Genomic DNA, 17,608 nt, shown 5'->3' with positions numbered 1-17,608 from the left:
CGTCCCCGAGAAAAAAACGAGACGAGAGCCCGTCCCCGAGAAAAAAACGAGACGAGAGCCCGTCCCCGAGAAAAAACGAGACGAGAGCCCGTCCCCGAGAAAAAACGAGACGAGAGCCCGTCCCCGAGAAAAAACGAGACGAGAGCCCGTCCCCGAGAAAAAACGAGACGAGAGCCCGTCCCCGAGAAAAAACGAGACGAGAGCCCGTCCCCGAGAAAAAACGAGACGAGAGCCCGTCCCCGAGAAAAAAACGAGACGAGAGCCAGTCCCCGAGAAAAAAACGAGACGAGAGCCCGTCCCCGAGAAAAAAACGAGACGAGAGCCAGTCCCCGAGAAAAAAACGAGACGAGAGCCCGTCCCCGAGAAAAAACGAGACGAGAGCCCGTCCCCGAGAAAAAAACGAGACGAGAGCCCGTCCCCGAGAAAAAAACGAGACGAGAGCCCGTCCCCGAGAAAAAACGAGACGAGAGCCCGTCCCCGAGAAAAAACGAGACGAGAGCCCGTCCCCGAGAAAACGAGACGAGAGCCCGTCCCCGAGAAAAACGAGACGAGAGCCCGTCCCCGAGAAAAACGAGACGAGAGCCCGTCCCCGAGAAAAAACGAGACGAGAGCCCGTCCCCGAGAAAAAACGAGACGAGAGCCCGTCCCCGAGAAAAAACGAGACGAGAGCCCGTCCCCGAGAAAAAACGAGACGAGAGCCCGTCCCCGAGAAAAAACGAGACGAGAGCCCGTCCCCGAGAAAAAACGAGACGAGAGCCCGTCCCCCGAGAAAAAAACGAGACGAGAGCCCGTCCCCCGAGAAAAAACGAGACGAGAGCCCGTCCCCGACAAAAAAACAAGACGAGAGCCCGTCCCCGACAAAAAAAAACAAGACGAGAGCCCATCCCCGACAAAAAAGAAGACGTGTGCTGTTCCCTTTTTGAGTTACAATCCGTTTTTAAACAGAAGGCTTAAGGCAGTGCAGTTCTTTTGCTCGGATATACTTTGCTGGTTGGGCCACATGCTGTTGACTATTTAATCCGAAATGGGAATCCAGTTCTTTCTTAAAGCAGAGTTCATAGAACACGTTACACCTCATGTAGTGTTAAGAATATACTTCAGTTCAAATATAATGATTTTAAAGATCGTTAAAATAAAACCCCAGAAATTTAGCAGTCTGGAAGCAGTCTTACACACCATCCTATTTAACATGTCCAACTCTTGCTCGGGTCTATCGTGAGTATTATTATGAATGCCACTGCCAAGACGTTTCAAACAGTGTTGATCTTAACATTTTAGAACTGACGACATTGTAGACTTCTTTGGTGTTCTACCTTTAGGGGATTGCCATGGAGAAGACTTTGCTCAAGTTGAATCGTTCAGTAGACCTGTGGCATACTGTTGTCTAGTGTTTGTAAATCAGTATGAGGATTCCTCGTAATCTTCTGTACTCAAGGGGAGAGACGTTGATAATGTACAGCCACCTCTCGTATGGCAGGGAGACACGTCTCTCCAAAAGTAAAACCAGTAAATAGTTTATCTGATAACCATGCTAACGAGATATCATGGTTAGGATTTGATGGCCCAAATTAAAGTGTGCAGGTAAACAAAGCCTTGATGAGTGACGCACAGTAACATGCATGGTACATACTTTGAGCAGCGAGAAAGGTTGTTAGCAATTGGAAGAGCTTTAGGCAAAAACAGGAAAACGCCCAAGCTTTAACCATCACCTTGGGATCCTGGCTTTACCATAATGCCAGTACAGGTTGAGACAAGCTGGTAACAACTGCTTGCCCAATTCTCCCATCAATATGAGGAAGAGTTTCCATGTGGGGAACGAAACGATGAATAAGTTTACATGGCTGGAAATAATTTGGGAAAGGTGGGATGTAGATGGGGGAGGGGAGGATTTATTAATATCAATGTGGTGGGGGGGGGGTTAATAAATATCATGTCGGGGGAGCGTTAATATAACAAACAATGCGAAATATAATTATTAACTCAATCCAGCAATACAATCACAATTAGTAGATTTACCTGTCGCAGTTATACTCAAGGTTAGTTGCGTCATTTATTTCCTTCAATGCTTGTTTTTTTTTTCTCATTCAAGATGTGATGGAAGAAGTGAAAACAAATAAACAAATAAATAAAAGGATGCAAGGTCATCACCTTGTTTGTATTCATTTGTTTTAAACTTTTGTAAATATCCTTAATGTCGGACGACCCTCACCGTGGACCATCAGCGGGATGCATTTGTTGTACAAAAGCTGCGCAGGTAACACCGACGGGATGACGAACCCAGGCCTAGTGCAGCCACGCACGGCTTGGGTGCCACGTGGGCCCGGCCCAGCTGGCGGACGCGCACAGCCCAAGCGTCTCGGACCAAGGGCTCTCTCTCTCTCTGTCTCTCTCGCTCTCTCTCTCTCTCTCTCTCTTTCTCCCCCCTCCCTCTTGCTCACACACACACCTTTAACTTTCCCTGGTTTACCACGGATCCTGTGATGCACCGGTAAGCGTGGTGTATCGGCTCGGGCCCTTAACGCCACAACGCCCCCATCGGCAGAGCAACCGATGTGCCCGACCTGATACAATGTCACACGTGCGGCACGCACTTGATGCCAAACACGGTGTTTGTTGCATCACACCCCAAAGCACCAAGCCAAATTGCACCGAGCAAAACAAAGCATTTGCATTTCAATGCGGGAACCCAAATAAATCTGAGAAACAACCGAGAGCACTGGGCGAGGCCGCACAACCCGCAGAGGTCGCGGCTTGTAATTGGGACAAGGTTTTGGGTGAGGGTGTCGGGCTCGGAGTGTGTGTACCCCCCTACCCCACCTCCTCCTCCTTCTTCTTCTCCTCCTCCTCCTCCTCCTCCTCCTCCTCCTCCAGGCTCGCCGCACCACTTACGGAGTGACCCAGAGCTGGCTGGTGTGGGTGGCCGGAGTGGGACACAGGCACGGTGACCACGTGTGTCGGCGTTCCCTCTTCAAGTTCTGAGCGAAGGCCTCGAGAGAACTTATTTATTTCATTCCAGTTTACAAATCCTTAAAATAGTCTCAGTAGGTGGTGTTGTACAAATTGTGGCCGGGAAATGGGCAAAAGGGCGCTGAAACGTCATTAAATACGAGAAAACCCGAACAGGCACACAATCCCTCCTTATCCATTATGGGTAATTATGGACATATGGCTTCCAGGGCACGTAGTGGGACATAGCTGAAACAGTTCCCGTGTCTCTATTGGGCATGAAATTTCGGATTCATAGCAAATGAATGAGTTAATTGTGTCCGCATCCAATAAAGTGTACTCAGATAACCAGCAATGTGCCAAAGCATTGGGAAACCCATGACGTCATATACGTCCGACTTGAATCGAAAAAGTTAAAGACGGCGGTTTGTGACGTTTTTAAAATTATATTTTTGTACGCGTGATCGATGCGCGTGGAAGATTGACAGCAGAATGAAAGGGAACAAAATGGAAAGGGGGAAACATCAACAGCAGAGTAGAAGTGAGAGCGAGACGAAGGGGAGAGGGAGAAGGACATATGCGATGAACAAGCTGAAGGAAACACAGCAAGAGGAAGAAGGGGAAAGTGGGGATGAAAAAGAAAATGAACAAACCAACCGAGAACTACTAAACGAAAAGAGAGGAGGGAAAGGGGGAAAAAAATCAGAACATGGAAAAAGGAGTGCTTGGGAATGGGTTCATTGGGAGTACAAGAGATGAATGGGGATGGGAATCCTGAGATAGCGGCAAACAGCTGCCTTGAAGCCCTTGGAAGGAAGAATGGGACTGAACAGACTGAGAAAGTAGGTTCCACAGGTGAGGAAAAAAACCCCCAAAATACAAGTGGCAGTATATTCAAAGTACACTGCCCCCCCCTCCCGGTGCCAAATAAATAAATAACAAAATTCAAGCGCGCGACATCACCGGGGCACCTCTGGTGCCCCGGCGATGTCGCCTTGCAGCACATGGAGTCAGAATTGGGAGTGGTGTGCAATAATTGATTGATCAATTGCAGAATTAAAATAAATAAGTAATCGTAAAATAATTAATTTCTCAATCAATTGCCGAATGGCATACCTAAACCACAACTGTTTCATCAGAATCTGTAACGTTTTGAATATTAAGTAAATAATCGAAAAATGAATAATTAATCGATTAATTGATCAATTAATCATAAATACCCTTCGTAGCCAAATCACTGTCACCGTCATGTCCAAATATCAACTTCCTTGCTCAAAATATGCATGAGATAAAAAAGTAATTAATAAATCGATAATCCAGCACAGGGTGGAATCATCAAAGGGATCGACAGGATTTTTTTTTTCTTTTTTTTTTTTTGTATACCTTGGTCGAGGCTCGTATGAGAGCTAACACACAACTCACAGCAAGGAGGCATGAGACAAGAGGGGCGGGAGTGGAAGGGACAAAACATTGGGGAACAGACACAGGTGAACTGTGGAAGGGAGAGGGATGGGGATGGGACGGGGAACATGGCGAGGAGAAGATGGACATTACAGGGACTTTCAGGAAGGAAAGCAGGAGAATTGAAGGAAGTGGGCTTGGGTGGATTATCGGGGGTAGAAAAGATCGAGGATTTGGATGGGGGAAGATAAGAGGTGGCGGTGAACAGCTGTTTTGAAAGCCTGGAGGGAAGAATGGGAAAGAATAGAGTGAGGAAGTTTATTCCAAAGGCGGGAAAAAAGAGGAATGAAAGAGTGAAGATGAGCAGTGATTCGTGATTTTGGTAGTTTTACCAGAAGGGGGTTGTTGGCGGACCTTGAGCGCCCTGTGGAAATGTGGTTGGGACAAATCGCAGAGAGAGCAGGGGGGCAAGGCTGGAGAGGAGTCGGTAGAAGACAGAAAGACCACCGACCAACCTGCGGTGATTGAGTGAGAGGCCCAAAGACTCAGCTTCATTGCGGGAGATGCCAATGATCTTAAAAGCCCTGGTTTCGACAGCGTGAAGTCGAGAAAGGTGGGAGGCAGGAGCACCAGCCCAGAGGGGAGAGCAGTACTCCATCAGGCTACGGACAAAAGCTTTGTAAGTGGTCAGGAGCTCAAGAGGGCCGAGGAAGGACTTTGCACGACGGAGGATTCCCAGTCGGCGACTGGCTTTTGAGGCAAGGTTGGAAATGTGACTTTCCCAGGAAAGGTCATGGCAGATAGTGAGACCCAGAAGCTTGAAAGAAAAGACTTCTTCCAGAGGATTGTTGAGAAAGTGGATGGGGGGGTTTTGTAAACGGTCCTTTCGAAGAGACATAGTGAGAGTGTGAGATTTGTCTGGATTGAAAGACATGTTCCACTTGTTGGACCAGTTTGTGATTTTATCCAGATCTGCAGTGAGCGAAGAAGCTGCTGCTTGCCGGAGGAATCAGAAAATCAGGATTTTCCAAGGAATCAGAAAGATCATGGATGATGATGAGGAACATGACATTGACTTGGGGCATTCCAGCCTTGACAGGGAGAGATGAGATGAGATGATCCCTTGAGGAGTTGCACACTGATTACGGGAGTGGAAGAAGTCAGTAATCCATGTGAGGAGATGACCTTTGGAGATCAAGGTAGGGTGCCAGACTGAATCAAATGCTTGAGAAACGTCCAGAGAGACGGTCCTGATCCCCATATCTGGGATTGAGGACCTCCAGCTATTGTTTGGAGAGTAGAAGCAGCATGTCCAGGGTAAAATGACCGGGACTGAAACCAAACTGGTGGCCTGAGATCAGGACGTTGGAGAAAAGCAAGGATTTTAGGTCAACTGCAACGATACATTCCGTGACCAACTTATAATTATTGGAAGCAAGCCAATAGGCCTGCAGCTAAAAAGGATCCGTTTTTTGCACCATGTTTGTGTATTGTAGTGATGTTGGCCAACTTCCAGGCAGACAGAAACTTCTCCAGAGAGAATGATAGAGTGAACAGAGCAGAAAGAGGATCAGCAAGACCAGCAGAGCAGGTGTTTAGGACGCATGCACTGCAGAGTCGGTGTCCAGGTTTGCCAGAAACCTCTCCACCTTTTCAAGTGGGAAATACACAGAAGCAGAAGTAGTTGGGTACGACAGGGTAGTGCACATGTAGGTGTAAGGAGTGAGGGGTTGGAGACAAGATTTGGAAGCAAACACATAAATTAGCAGGAAGATAACTCATTTCCAGGCTCGCGGGAAGGTATTTTGAGTGGGGGTGCTGAAGTGCTGTCTATTTTAGCGATGGTGTTCGAGTCGTCGTGAACCCCAACCCCGCAGCAAGATCTCCAGGATGTCTGTGATCACTAAAAACTAACAAACACATTTTTTTAACTTATATAGTTTTATATTTTCTTTATTATATAGTTATATAATATATTTATTATATAGTTATAGCAAAATTATTTATTATATAGTTTTAATATATCTATTTAATACAAAAAAATTACTTATTTTTTTGCAGGCAGGAGGTGCTGTGCTCCTCCTGCCCGCAGCTAGGGGGTGCTACAGCGCCCTCAGCACCCACTCATTTCCAAGTCCACACTGGAGAATGTACCATTGGGAAAAATGAGGTTCATCGAGTCACAGAAGCCCTTCACTGTAAAGCTGTGTCTGGTTTAAGAGGTACCAACACCCAGCCAATTGGAATGGTGACAGTTTAAATCACAGACAGATATATATGGGATGGGTGGTTATAAGATGGTCCATGTTGGCTGAGAAGGGGGATGTAAACAGTCATCCCCCGTTAAGAAGATGGCACAGTGCACAGACAAACAGGAGGTGGTTGTGGAGGGGAAAGCACAGTAAAAATGTACCCCTGGAGGTTAGGAGGGGGTGGGGGGGGGGAAATACACGGACAGTGGGGGAAAGAGTTCTCAATATAGTTAAAAAGTTAAAATAGTTAGTTTAGTTAGTTAAGTAATTAGTTAAAACGCCAATGATGGGATTTGCACTTCCTTCCCATTTCGCTTCACCTTAACCCGTTCTCCGTGAAGTCGTCCACAGACCCCCGACGTCTTACGTCTGATCGAATACGTTTGGAAAATGTTTTCCACTCATCCAGCAGAAGCAGATTAAAGTCGAAATCAGTAAAACAGACCTTCGAATCGCGTTCATCGTTAAAAAATTCTGCACCATTAAAACGAATTCCCTGTTTTAATAAAAAAATAATAAAAAAAAACTGGAGAGAACGTACGAGGGAGGGAAAGTGCAAATCGTTATTAATAAAAAAAACTGTGAGAAGCAGAAACAGAACTCTAATAGTATGGGGGAGGCTCACGATCACCGCTGGCTCAGAGTACGTGACGCCGGCGAGAAAACCTGAGGTGGAGGACGAGGAACGGTGCGCGAGTTCGTCTGATACTAATAAACCATTTTGTTTGATGGATATACTTTTTGGAGGCCGTAACAACATTATTATTATTTTTACAGTAAAGCGTGAAAACAAAATAATAAAAAATTATATATAATGTCCGTGAATTATAACATGCGTTTTAAAGGGATGAAACGTTTAAAAGTTCAATATTTAGCATCGTATCGAAATTGTTTTTTTTATAATGTATTTATTTGTGATGACGCCATCAAGGACGCAGATACGTATGCGCTTGTCACTAAAGTGGCAACAAAATAACACTGAGCGTCCACGTTGCTTCACTTTAGACCACAGAAAAGAAGCCGAAATAGCCGCGGCGCACTATACCGACATGGCGATCACCAACAGCCTGGTTCCTTTTCCCGTCTGGAAGCGTTCCACACGTTATAAAATCAAGTGCTGTGGTCCACAAGGAAATGGATCGTGCGTGGAACACCCGTCCTTTGAAAGTGTTGTTATTCGCTCTTTCACGATGTACTTCATACTGTAATGCCGAAAGTACCGGTTTAAGTTCAGTGTCTTGTTTATTTGTTTGAATGATTTATAAACAATGATGGCCCAACTTGATGACACGTGTGAGGGTCATGAAATAGGTAAGCAAGAGTCAATAAAACTGACTGATTTGTAAAATAACTTCAAAAAATGATTCGGGTAGTACCGGTGCTACTTTAATATAGTCGGAGTACACCACTGTGATGAGTCGGGCTACTTTTAATTTAATTATCATGCAGGCCGTTCACAAGTGCATGTACAACGTCATTTTCAGAGGGTGCACCCTCCAGTGGGCCGGGAGAGAATCATGTAAATCATATGTACTAGCTAGCACGCAAAACATTTACAGTAGTTTTCAACCCATCCCCAAGTTCTCCTAAAATATGGGGTTTTAACCCATCACCAAGTTCTCCTAAAATATGGGGTTTTATCCATCCCCAAGTTAGTTCTCCTAAAATATTGGGGGTTTCAACCCAGCCCCAAGTAAGTTCTCCTAAAATATGGGGGTTTCAACCCAGCCCCAAGCTAGTTCTCCTAAAATATGGGGGTTTCAACCGAGACCCAAGCTAGTTCTCCGAAAATATGGGGGTTTCAACCCAGCCCCAAGTTCTCCTAAAATATGGAGGTTTCAACCCATCCCCAAGCTCGTTCTCAAATATGGAGGTTTCAACCCAGCCCCAAGCTAGTTCTCCGAAAATATGGGGGTTTCAACCCAGCCCCAAGTTCTCCTAAAATATGGAGGTTTCAACCCATCCCCAAGCTAGTTCTCAAATATGGAGGTTTCAACCCAGCCCCAAGCTAGTTCTCCGAAAATATGGGGGTCTCAACCCATCCCCAAGTTAGTTCTCCTAAAATATGGGGGTTTCAACCCAGCTCCAAGCTAGTTCTCCTAAAATATGGGGGTTTCAACCCAGCTCCAAGTTAGTTCTAAAATATGGGGGTTTCAACCCATCCCCAAGTTAGTTCTCCTAAAATATGGGGGTTTCAACCCAGCCCCAAGCTAGTTCTCCTAAAATATGGGGGTTTCAACCCATCCCCAAGCTAGTTCTCCTAAATATGGGGGTTTCAACCCAGCCCCCAAGTTCTCCTAAAATATGGAGGTTTCAACCCAGCCCCAAGTTAGTTCTCCTAAAATATGGGGGTTTCAACCCAGCCCCAAGCTAGTTCTCCGAAAATATGGGGGTTTCAACCCAGCCCCAAGTTCTCCGAAAATATGGAGGGTTCAACTCATCCCCAAGCTAGTTCTCCGAAAATATGGGGGTTTCAACCCAGCCCCAAGTTGTCCGAAAATATGGAGGTTTCAACCCATCCCCAAGCTAGTTCTCCTCAAATATGGGGGTTTCAACCCAGCTCCAAGCTAGTTCTCCTAAAATATAGGGGTTTCAACCCAGCCCCAAGTTAGTTCTAAAATATGGGTGTTTCAACCCATCCCCAAGTTAGTTCTCCTAAAATATGGGGGTTTCAACCCAGCCCCAAGCTAGTTCTCCTAAAATATGGGGGTTTCAACCCATCCCCAAGCTAGTTCTCCTAAATATGGGGGTTTCAACCCAGCCCCAAGCTAGTTCTCCTAAAATATGGGGGTTTCAACCCATCCGCAAGCTAGTTCTCCTATAATATGGGGGTTTAACCCAGCCCCAAGTTAGTTCTCCTAAAATATGGGGGTTTTAACCCATCCTCAAGAAAGTTCTCCAAAAATATGGAGGTTTCAACCCAGCCCCAAGTTCTCCTAAAATATGGGGGTTTCAACCCAGTCTCAAGTTCTCCATCACCCGCACCTACTCCCCCACCCCCCCAGTCCTCAACCCTCCTCCCCCACCCCAGTGCTCAACCCTCCTCCTCCACCCTCCCAGTCCTCAACCCTCCTTCCCCACCCCCTCCAGTTCTCAACCCTCCTCCTAACTCCAAGTCCTCAAGCCTCCCCACAAAGCCTAAGTCTTCAAAAACCCCTCCCTCACCATGTCTTCAAATGCTCTCCCCACGCAAAATCCTAAACACCCCACCCCAACCCCAAGTCCTAAACTACCTCCCTCCACTGCAAGTTCTCAACCCATCCCCAAAGCGTCAACCCCATCTCCCAACTCTCTGTACCCTCTCTGCCCCCACACCAACTCTTTGTGCTCTCCCTCTCCTTTTATTATTTAAGTCCTCAACTCTTTCCCACCCCCATACCAACCCCCAAGTCCTGAACCCCTCCTCCCAATGCCTCAAAACTCCCTCTCCCAACTCTGTGCTCCCCCATGATGGTCCCCATCCCCAACTCTCTCTTCTCCCGCCCCCAACCCAGCCCCACTCTCCATCACCCCCTCTCCCTTTCTTCTCGTTCTTAACATTTCTGTTACCATTCATTAATAACAATGTTGAAATTAAATAATGATGGAACAACATTTAGTTCACAATGTCACGAGATTCCACCATTTGGCGATTCTTCAGTAAAAATAGTGGATAAGTAAGCGAAATTATAAAAAAAATAAAACCCAAAAAACATCTAGGATCATTGGCAAGGGAAAACATAATATACAACTGGAACTCCTCGGACAAAGACCTTTATAATGATATGAGTTTTGTGGTCCCTGGTTGAGTAGTTTAAGAGAAAATCGTCAGAAAGACAAACAGACAAACAATGCCTGTATAATTTGAGAAGTGTCTGTTTATTTGTTTGTGTTTGTTTATCTGTTTGAGTTCTCTGCATTCATAAACTGCCAGATGGAATGAGTGAATGAAGACGGTGGTTGTACTCAGGGTGTACATGGGTTGGGTGGGTTTAGGCGGTAAAAAAATCCGAAAACATAGTCCAGAGGGTCAGGGTGAGGGCAGCACCTCAGTACTCTTGAAATAAATGGGTATCGTCTCACACCGCTCTGAGTGGGGGGTTTGAGTCCGAGATTATTACAGTCATCCCGTCCTTAATTCTGGGAAAATTAACTGGTCTGTAATTTTGGCGGAATTGTCTCGTCTGTAATTCTGTGGGGGGTTTAAACCCTATCCATAAAGCATGTTTCTTCACTCGTACAGTAAACTATATAAATATGGGGGTAGTTGGAAATTCTCGCCAAAATGTCTGCTCTGTCACGTACAGTTAACGCCTGTGTTTGAGAATCGAAACCGCCGCGGTACCTGGAAAACGCCAAGCTATTTTGTGTTTATGTCTCACACAGTCCTCATGTCTGGAAAAAAAATCACAATGATTAGGAGTGAACATTATTTACAGTCAGAATGGTTATCGATAATGATTGGGAATAGTTACGCATATTACCATACAATAGGAATAGACCATATTGTTATGAATCTGGAAGCCATGAGCACTCAACATACAGGTCCGATAGCTCAGTTATTTCGATAAGTAAATGTGGATAGATAGCTTCCTGTCGCTTGTTTAATGGGTAATTGAATGTTCATGCGCTGCGGAGTTATTTTGATAGTTAGGGTTTTTATTATTACACCCATAAATCTTCTACAACAACACCAGCATCACCCTCACCTTCACCTCACTCTGGCCGACGCCATAGCACCTGTGGTGGGCGGAGTTCAAGGAGGAGCCTCGCGGTGGCTCTTGCCCAATCAGGGAGATGCAAATGAGTCCCTCGATGGTCGTCCAATGACCACAGCCCAAGCAGGATAATGTTCCTCTGCCTGTTTGAAGGGCGGTCCGCGAGATGGCCATCACGCCCCCCCCCCCCCCAGTCCAATCAACGGCCTTGGCACCCGTTTTGGCCAATGACAGGGCGACGAGCGCATTTTGCGCGTCAAAACCATCCAGTGAGGGAGAGCGGGGAGTGAGGAGGCGTCCCCTTCCCCCTGGAGAAGGGTGAATAAGGTTGCGGTGCGATCGGACCGAGAGGAGAGTTTCGGTTGTCGGGACGAGCGCTGAACGGAGCTCTCGACTTTGATCGCATCTCGCTGGCGCCTGGTTTTCCCATCGCCTCTTGCTGGCGCCTGGTTCTTCGGACCGCATCACAACACTGGTCTGGGTCGCTCGTCTCGTCGAAGACCGCACGAGGCGGGAAGGTCCATGTCCTTCTGGGTATCTGTGTGTGTGTGTGTGTGTCTGTCTGTGGGCCTGTCTTTAAGTATAAATCGTTAAGTGCTTGCTCTTTGTACATTGCATTTCCTTATCGTCGGTTTAACTCTGCTCTTATGTGTTCCTTCCCCCACCCATTGTAAATAAATATCCATGTGTTAAATGTATCAGCTCGTTTTTGTGTTTTCTTCATTGGTTTAATGCGGTGCGTGTTGGGAGAATTAAAGAAGGCCGTTGTTGCCGTAGTGGTGTGCATTTGGGACCGACGGAAGCTCGGTGGCCATCTGCTCGGGTCATGCACCGGTCGAGCGCGCATACGGCTCGTCCTGTACGAGTGCCATCGAGGGTGTGAATACTCGGTATTTTGAAGTTTGGCAAATAACCCTGTACCACGTGGTGGAATTATTGACGATTCACGGTCCGATAAGGGACCCGTACCCTCAGAGCTTTCCGAAAGGTACGATCTAGATTCCGGGTGTTCGGTAGAGTCGACCCTACTGCTCCACCTAGCGGTCGTGCTCGTCGCCGATACCCGGCCCGCAACAATATTAGGGCTGACAGGGTGACCTAGGCCCGAGAGGTATGCACACTCACCTCTAAACCGTCTCGCCTGAGTTGGAATGTCGACCCAGCTATAAGCTGTCATTCTGGTATTTCACAGGCAGGGTGATTCATCAATTTGTGCCGTCCCTCAGATGGGTGTTAAACTGGACGTTAGTTGGTGGACGTTAAAGATCCCACGGTGTCCTTTGCCAAGAGGTGAGCTATTGCTGGCACCATGGCAAAATTCCAAATTCCTGCTGTAACTACTTAGTCAAGCGTCAAGCCTGGCCAGCCAGTTCATGCAAGACTTAGGCCAAAAATTTCCCCAGGCCAACCTCACAAGAATGTGGGAATAATTGTGGCTGTTAAGGAAGAAGAAGAAGGAATCGGCCATATTACCAGACCTCACACCTGCATGTCATGTGCAAGCACCACCATCTTTATGGTAACAACAATAGTGTGGATTGGCTGGGGATAATTTTTGGCCCAAGTCTTTCACCAACCGGAAACAGGGTTGAGAAAACTGGACACAGGATAGCAAGCTTGACCAATTTTCGACACAAATGCCAAACAAAGGGAACACATTGTGTTTGAACAGGGTGTCATGGCCTGTGAATATAACAATGGTGAATGACAAAGTTTACAGACACCATAACAGAAAGATTAGCATAGAATAGACATAGTGTGTAAACAATCGAAAACAGGAAGCAAGAAAAGCCACGATCTGGAATTCTTCCACGGAATCGAATAAGCAGTTGTGAGAGTAAAATCCCATGACATAGTCTTTAAAATGTTCTAAATGTCTGATGAGATGAGAAGAATGTCGGATGTGAGGTGTGCTGTGTGCAGTGTGCTGGAAGCTGTGTTTCTGGCGGAAGAGAATCTGGTAGAGAACTGGCTGGAGACACAGTTTCCCATTGTTTGATCTCTTCTGGTAGTGGAACAACGAGCGAAGGAAGCTCATCCGTGCTGCGGAGGTGCCATCAGTTCCGATGGTTTACATACCCCTCCGGAGTGGTGATGAGATAGTAAACCGGTGGTTGGTGTTTAGCTGTAACAACCACCAACTCTCATGTCTTATTTTGTTGTACACAAATGCTATCCTCCAGTAACAATGGCATTAGCTCTCAGTTGTAGCTCTCTCAGGCACCTCAGTTGTGGAAGTGTTTAGCTCGTTGCTGTCATTGCACCAACAAACACTGTGCATCAGCCGGAACTTCAAGTGGTTCCAGGGCCTGGTTCCTACATGGAAATTGATCTCTGTGCCTCCTACTTATTAACATCTGTGCTGGAGAAGAGGGAAAACCTGCCAGTGGTGTGTTCCGGAAGGTTAGTAACATCAATTGGGTATCGTTGCCACCCTCGAGGACTTTTCTGAGTCCTTGCTTGATGTAATATAATCTATATGGCACATTCGGGTTGTCCATAAGACTGTGGAGATGTAGTACTTGAAATCATTACCTTGAACTCCTATTCCTGGGTGAATTTCCTGAGCTTGGGACTGGCAAACGGCATGTTGTGTCCAAGTAACTCCTTTGATATACCATGTCTGACGAAAACTGACTGCAGAGCTTCAACGACGTGTTTTGCAGTGAGCCCGGAAATGCCTAAGACTTCAAGATACTTGGAGGAATACTCTACAATCAGGAGGAAATGTTTCCCAGTGAAGTAGGAAATGTCTGCTCTTTGTTTTTGCCATTGCCCCAGGGGCAGATAATGTGGCAATAGTGGCTCTTTGCTGTTAGCTGGTTTGTACTTGGAGCATGTAGCACTTTGGCAATATGACATTGTATATCCTGGTTGATACTTGGCCAGTAGACCTAGACCATGTGGTGCACTCTGGCTTTACATTTCTCTTTCCCAAAATGGCCTTCGTGTATTGTTTGGAGAATGTCAGACCTCTGTGCGGCAGGAATTAGCAAACGCTCACCAATGAAAATCGTACAATTTGCAACAAGCAGCTCATCTCTGTTACTGAGTGCTGCTGCAAGCTCCGGCTGCCACTGCCACTGTGAATCTTTCTTAAGCAATTATTATGAAGCAGGGTTGTGATTGACGACATGTCAGGAATGAAACGCGATGAGTAGTTGATCTCATCCAGCACGTGCTGTAAGTCGGCCATGCTTGTGGGCATTGGCATATCCACGATTGCTTTGACCTTTTCCTGATCTGCCTTGAAACCATCAGCAGAGACAACATGTCCCATGTCCTTGACATCTGATACCTTCCATTAGATATTTTTCTGATTAAATTTCACTCTGCTGGCTCTGGCCCAGTCAAAGAGTTTCTCTATGCACTCATGCTGAGCTTCATCAATACCTGTGACCATAAGCTCATCAGTGATAGTGTGCACCTTCAATATCTCTGAACGTATACTTGGTACCTCCCCCTCTACTCCAACCCCAAGTAGGCTGACTACATCACCCATGGTAGGCATCTGGTGATGCTCCTGTTTTAGGGCCATATTTAGATTATGAGGGTCGAGGCATAACCTCAAGCACTTGTATTTTTTTTAGACAATAACCAAGTTATATAGCCAGTCCGTAGGACTATCAATCCAAAATATGACATCTCTTTGTTTTTCAGCATGTAAGCTGCGTGGTACTCTCCATCAAGACTCTATAACCGGCGTAGCTCCATCTTCGAACTGAATGTGGTGCTGGCGAGCAAACTTACGCAAGCCTACAAATATATTTGCATAATCATACTCAGCATGAGTGGTGCTTGGTGAGCAAGAACGGAACACATTGTAACGTGGAAACATGGAAAGGGGGAGCGGATATGTAGTGAGATTGTGTTAAGAATAGGGTGGACTGTGTGATCAAGTAGGATCGTATTACTTTTGCATCAGGATATCTGGCACAGGTAAGTCATCTTGTTAAGCGTGCACTGAGGAGGTGGTGAGTGTAAATCTTAGAGTAGGATAGGGTAAGATTATTGTGTAGAACCTGTTGTAAACAGGCAAGGCCAGTTAAAGGACTTGTGGCACCTGGCAAGACAAATGGAAAGTGCTTCACGCTTGAAATTCCATAATCGCAAACTGTTTGGGGTGTCAGCTTTATTGAGGTGTCATGAACACGATGTGACATACAGATATGACATGATACTAGATGTACAAGATCTAGCAAACCTACACATAACACTGGCCAGTCGTTCATGTTGTCAGGTTGTTGTAGTGGGAGAGTTCATTTTGCTAAACACTTCTCCGAGCAAGGCACCAAAGAGCTAACACCCTAATTATTACTGGGGGACAGAATTTGCGTACATTGAAAAAAGACCTTGGAGCTGGCGGTTGTCACAGCGAAACACCATACACCATATTCCTATCTTATCACCACTCTAGAGGGGCATGTACAGTAAGTCACCGATGTATGGCATCGATTTGCATCATTTCGATAATGTCGTTAACACACGAATGGGCAAGAGCCCATTTAAGTTGCACTAGTCCGATATAACGTCGTTCAAAATTTTTAAGTACAGTGTGCTGTAGTGCACCTTGCGAAAGTTTTAAATAGCATGCCACCTGCCAGTGTAGAAGCGACAATGTTGCATCGCCTGCTGGTGGAGAACCAACAACATGGCAAGCGTTCAGTGCATGCCACATCGCTTTATCTCCCAGTCTCATGTGTTTCGCCCTATGGTCAACATTGAGTGTTTTTTTTGTGTGCTTACTGTACAGTACTTTTTGCATCCAACTTTCAAGGAGCCCTTAACGATGAGTGGAAAAATGTGTTGCAACTACTCCTGCAAGTACTGCAGCCAAGTCTCGTCAAGCCATCAGTTTGGACGTTATTAGGTATGCAGGGCACGGTGAACGTGCAGTAGACATGCTCTGGGTATGCCGCCTACACAGTGAGAACCACAGTGAAAAATTAAATGAAAGTGCTCAGAGTGTTACTCCAGAAATGTGCATAACACATTACAAAGGGAAGAGATACTACAATGGACAATATGGAACGCATGCTAACCATTTAGATGGAAGACCAAAATCAGCAAAATGTGCTCATGAAAGCTAAATCGCTCTGGCATGACTTAAAGGAAAGTGTGGGTACATTGAGTGATACAGAGGAGTTTAAGATGTTTAAGCCAAGCACTGGCTGGTTCCAAAGGTTCAAGGAGCATGCTAACCTTCACAACATTTCAGTGACTGGAGAGGCCACGAGTGCAGACACAGTTCCAGCCCAGAACTTTCCCAACACTCTCAAGAGGATAATCAAGTAAGGTGGCTATTCTCCAAGACAGGTGGTTAATGTCTGTGAGATAGGCCATTATTGGAACAAGATGCCGTCTTGCACATACATTTTGAGGGAGGGATGAACTGCATCTTCTTGTCCCGGAGATGTGACAGCCACATTTCATCAAATTAGCGCATGATACGCATCAGGCCATAGTGAAGACAGAGAAGCGGTTAAGAGATCTGTATTGGTGGCCGGGAATGGACGCGCACGTCGAGTCCACAATCGAAGCTTGCATCACTTGCCAACAGCACAAGACAGCGATGACACACGCATCACCACTACAGCTGGTTCCCTATCCCGATGCCACTTGGGAGAAATTGACAATCGACATAGTGGGGCCCTCCGATTCTGCGCCACTGGATTGTCGTTTCATTATCACTCTCATTGATTACTTTAGTAAACGGCCAGAAATTGCCTTCACCTCCCAGGTCACTTCCACTACAGCGATCGAGTTCCTGTCAACGGTCTTTAGCAGAGAAGGTATCCCAAAAGAGTTGATATCTGACGATGGTTCACAATTCACATCTCAGGAATTTGAAACCTTTCTGAAAGACAGACATTATCTACAGGAAGTCAGCAGTGTATTGCAAGTGAATGGGGAAATTGAGGGATTCAATAGAAGCTTAAAGGAAAGCTTGCTCACTGCTAACATTGAGGGGAAGGACTGGAAAACATTTACAATGGACTTTCTTCAAACATACATGCCACAACACAACGATCACCTACTGAACTGCTTCATGGGAGAGAGATGCACACCAAGCTACATGTATCTGGTTTGCAGATTCCAAAGCCCAACACACCGTCACACAAAGACACGGCACTCAGAGTACAAGAGAAGCAGAACAAGCAAAAGGTGTACACCGACAAACGCCGTGGAGCAAAGGACGTGAACTTTGAATGCAGTTCCTTCGTCCGAGTGAGGAAACCTGACGTCCTCCGAAAAGGACAATCCAAATTTTCAGCACCTCTCCAAGTTATGGAGAAAAGAGGATCTCACACG

General features: G+C 46.2%; 1 protein-coding gene across 7 annotated transcripts in view; it reads right to left on the bottom strand.

Annotated features, from left to right (window-relative positions):
- The window catches only part of LOC147028426 (uncharacterized), a 43,503-nt gene extending 36,146 nt beyond the window's left edge, over positions 1 to 7,357 (bottom strand). For 2 of the 7 annotated variants that reach the window (XM_085878818.1, XM_085878819.1), the window contains exon 1: positions 2,210 to 2,782. In XM_085878818.1, coding sequence (XP_085734944.1) covers positions 2,210 to 2,232 — 23 coding nt within the window. In that variant the 5' untranslated portion in view covers positions 2,233 to 2,782. Of the gene's footprint in view, positions 1 to 1,313; positions 1,425 to 2,209; positions 2,783 to 2,817; positions 3,807 to 7,224 lie in introns of those variants that run through there. The other 5 variants (XM_085878820.1, XM_085878821.1, XM_085878822.1 and 2 more) reach the window with 5 other exon arrangements.
- Positions 7,358 to 17,608: the final 10,251 nt, after the last annotated feature.

This window comes from Eptatretus burgeri, chromosome 4 (assembly GCF_056783735.1).
Source record: "Eptatretus burgeri isolate ZD-2024b chromosome 4, Ebu_testis_v1, whole genome shotgun sequence".
Classification (NCBI taxonomy): Eukaryota; Metazoa; Chordata; class Myxini; order Myxiniformes; family Myxinidae; genus Eptatretus; species Eptatretus burgeri.
This window is presented reverse-complemented; position numbering and strand designations above follow the sequence as displayed.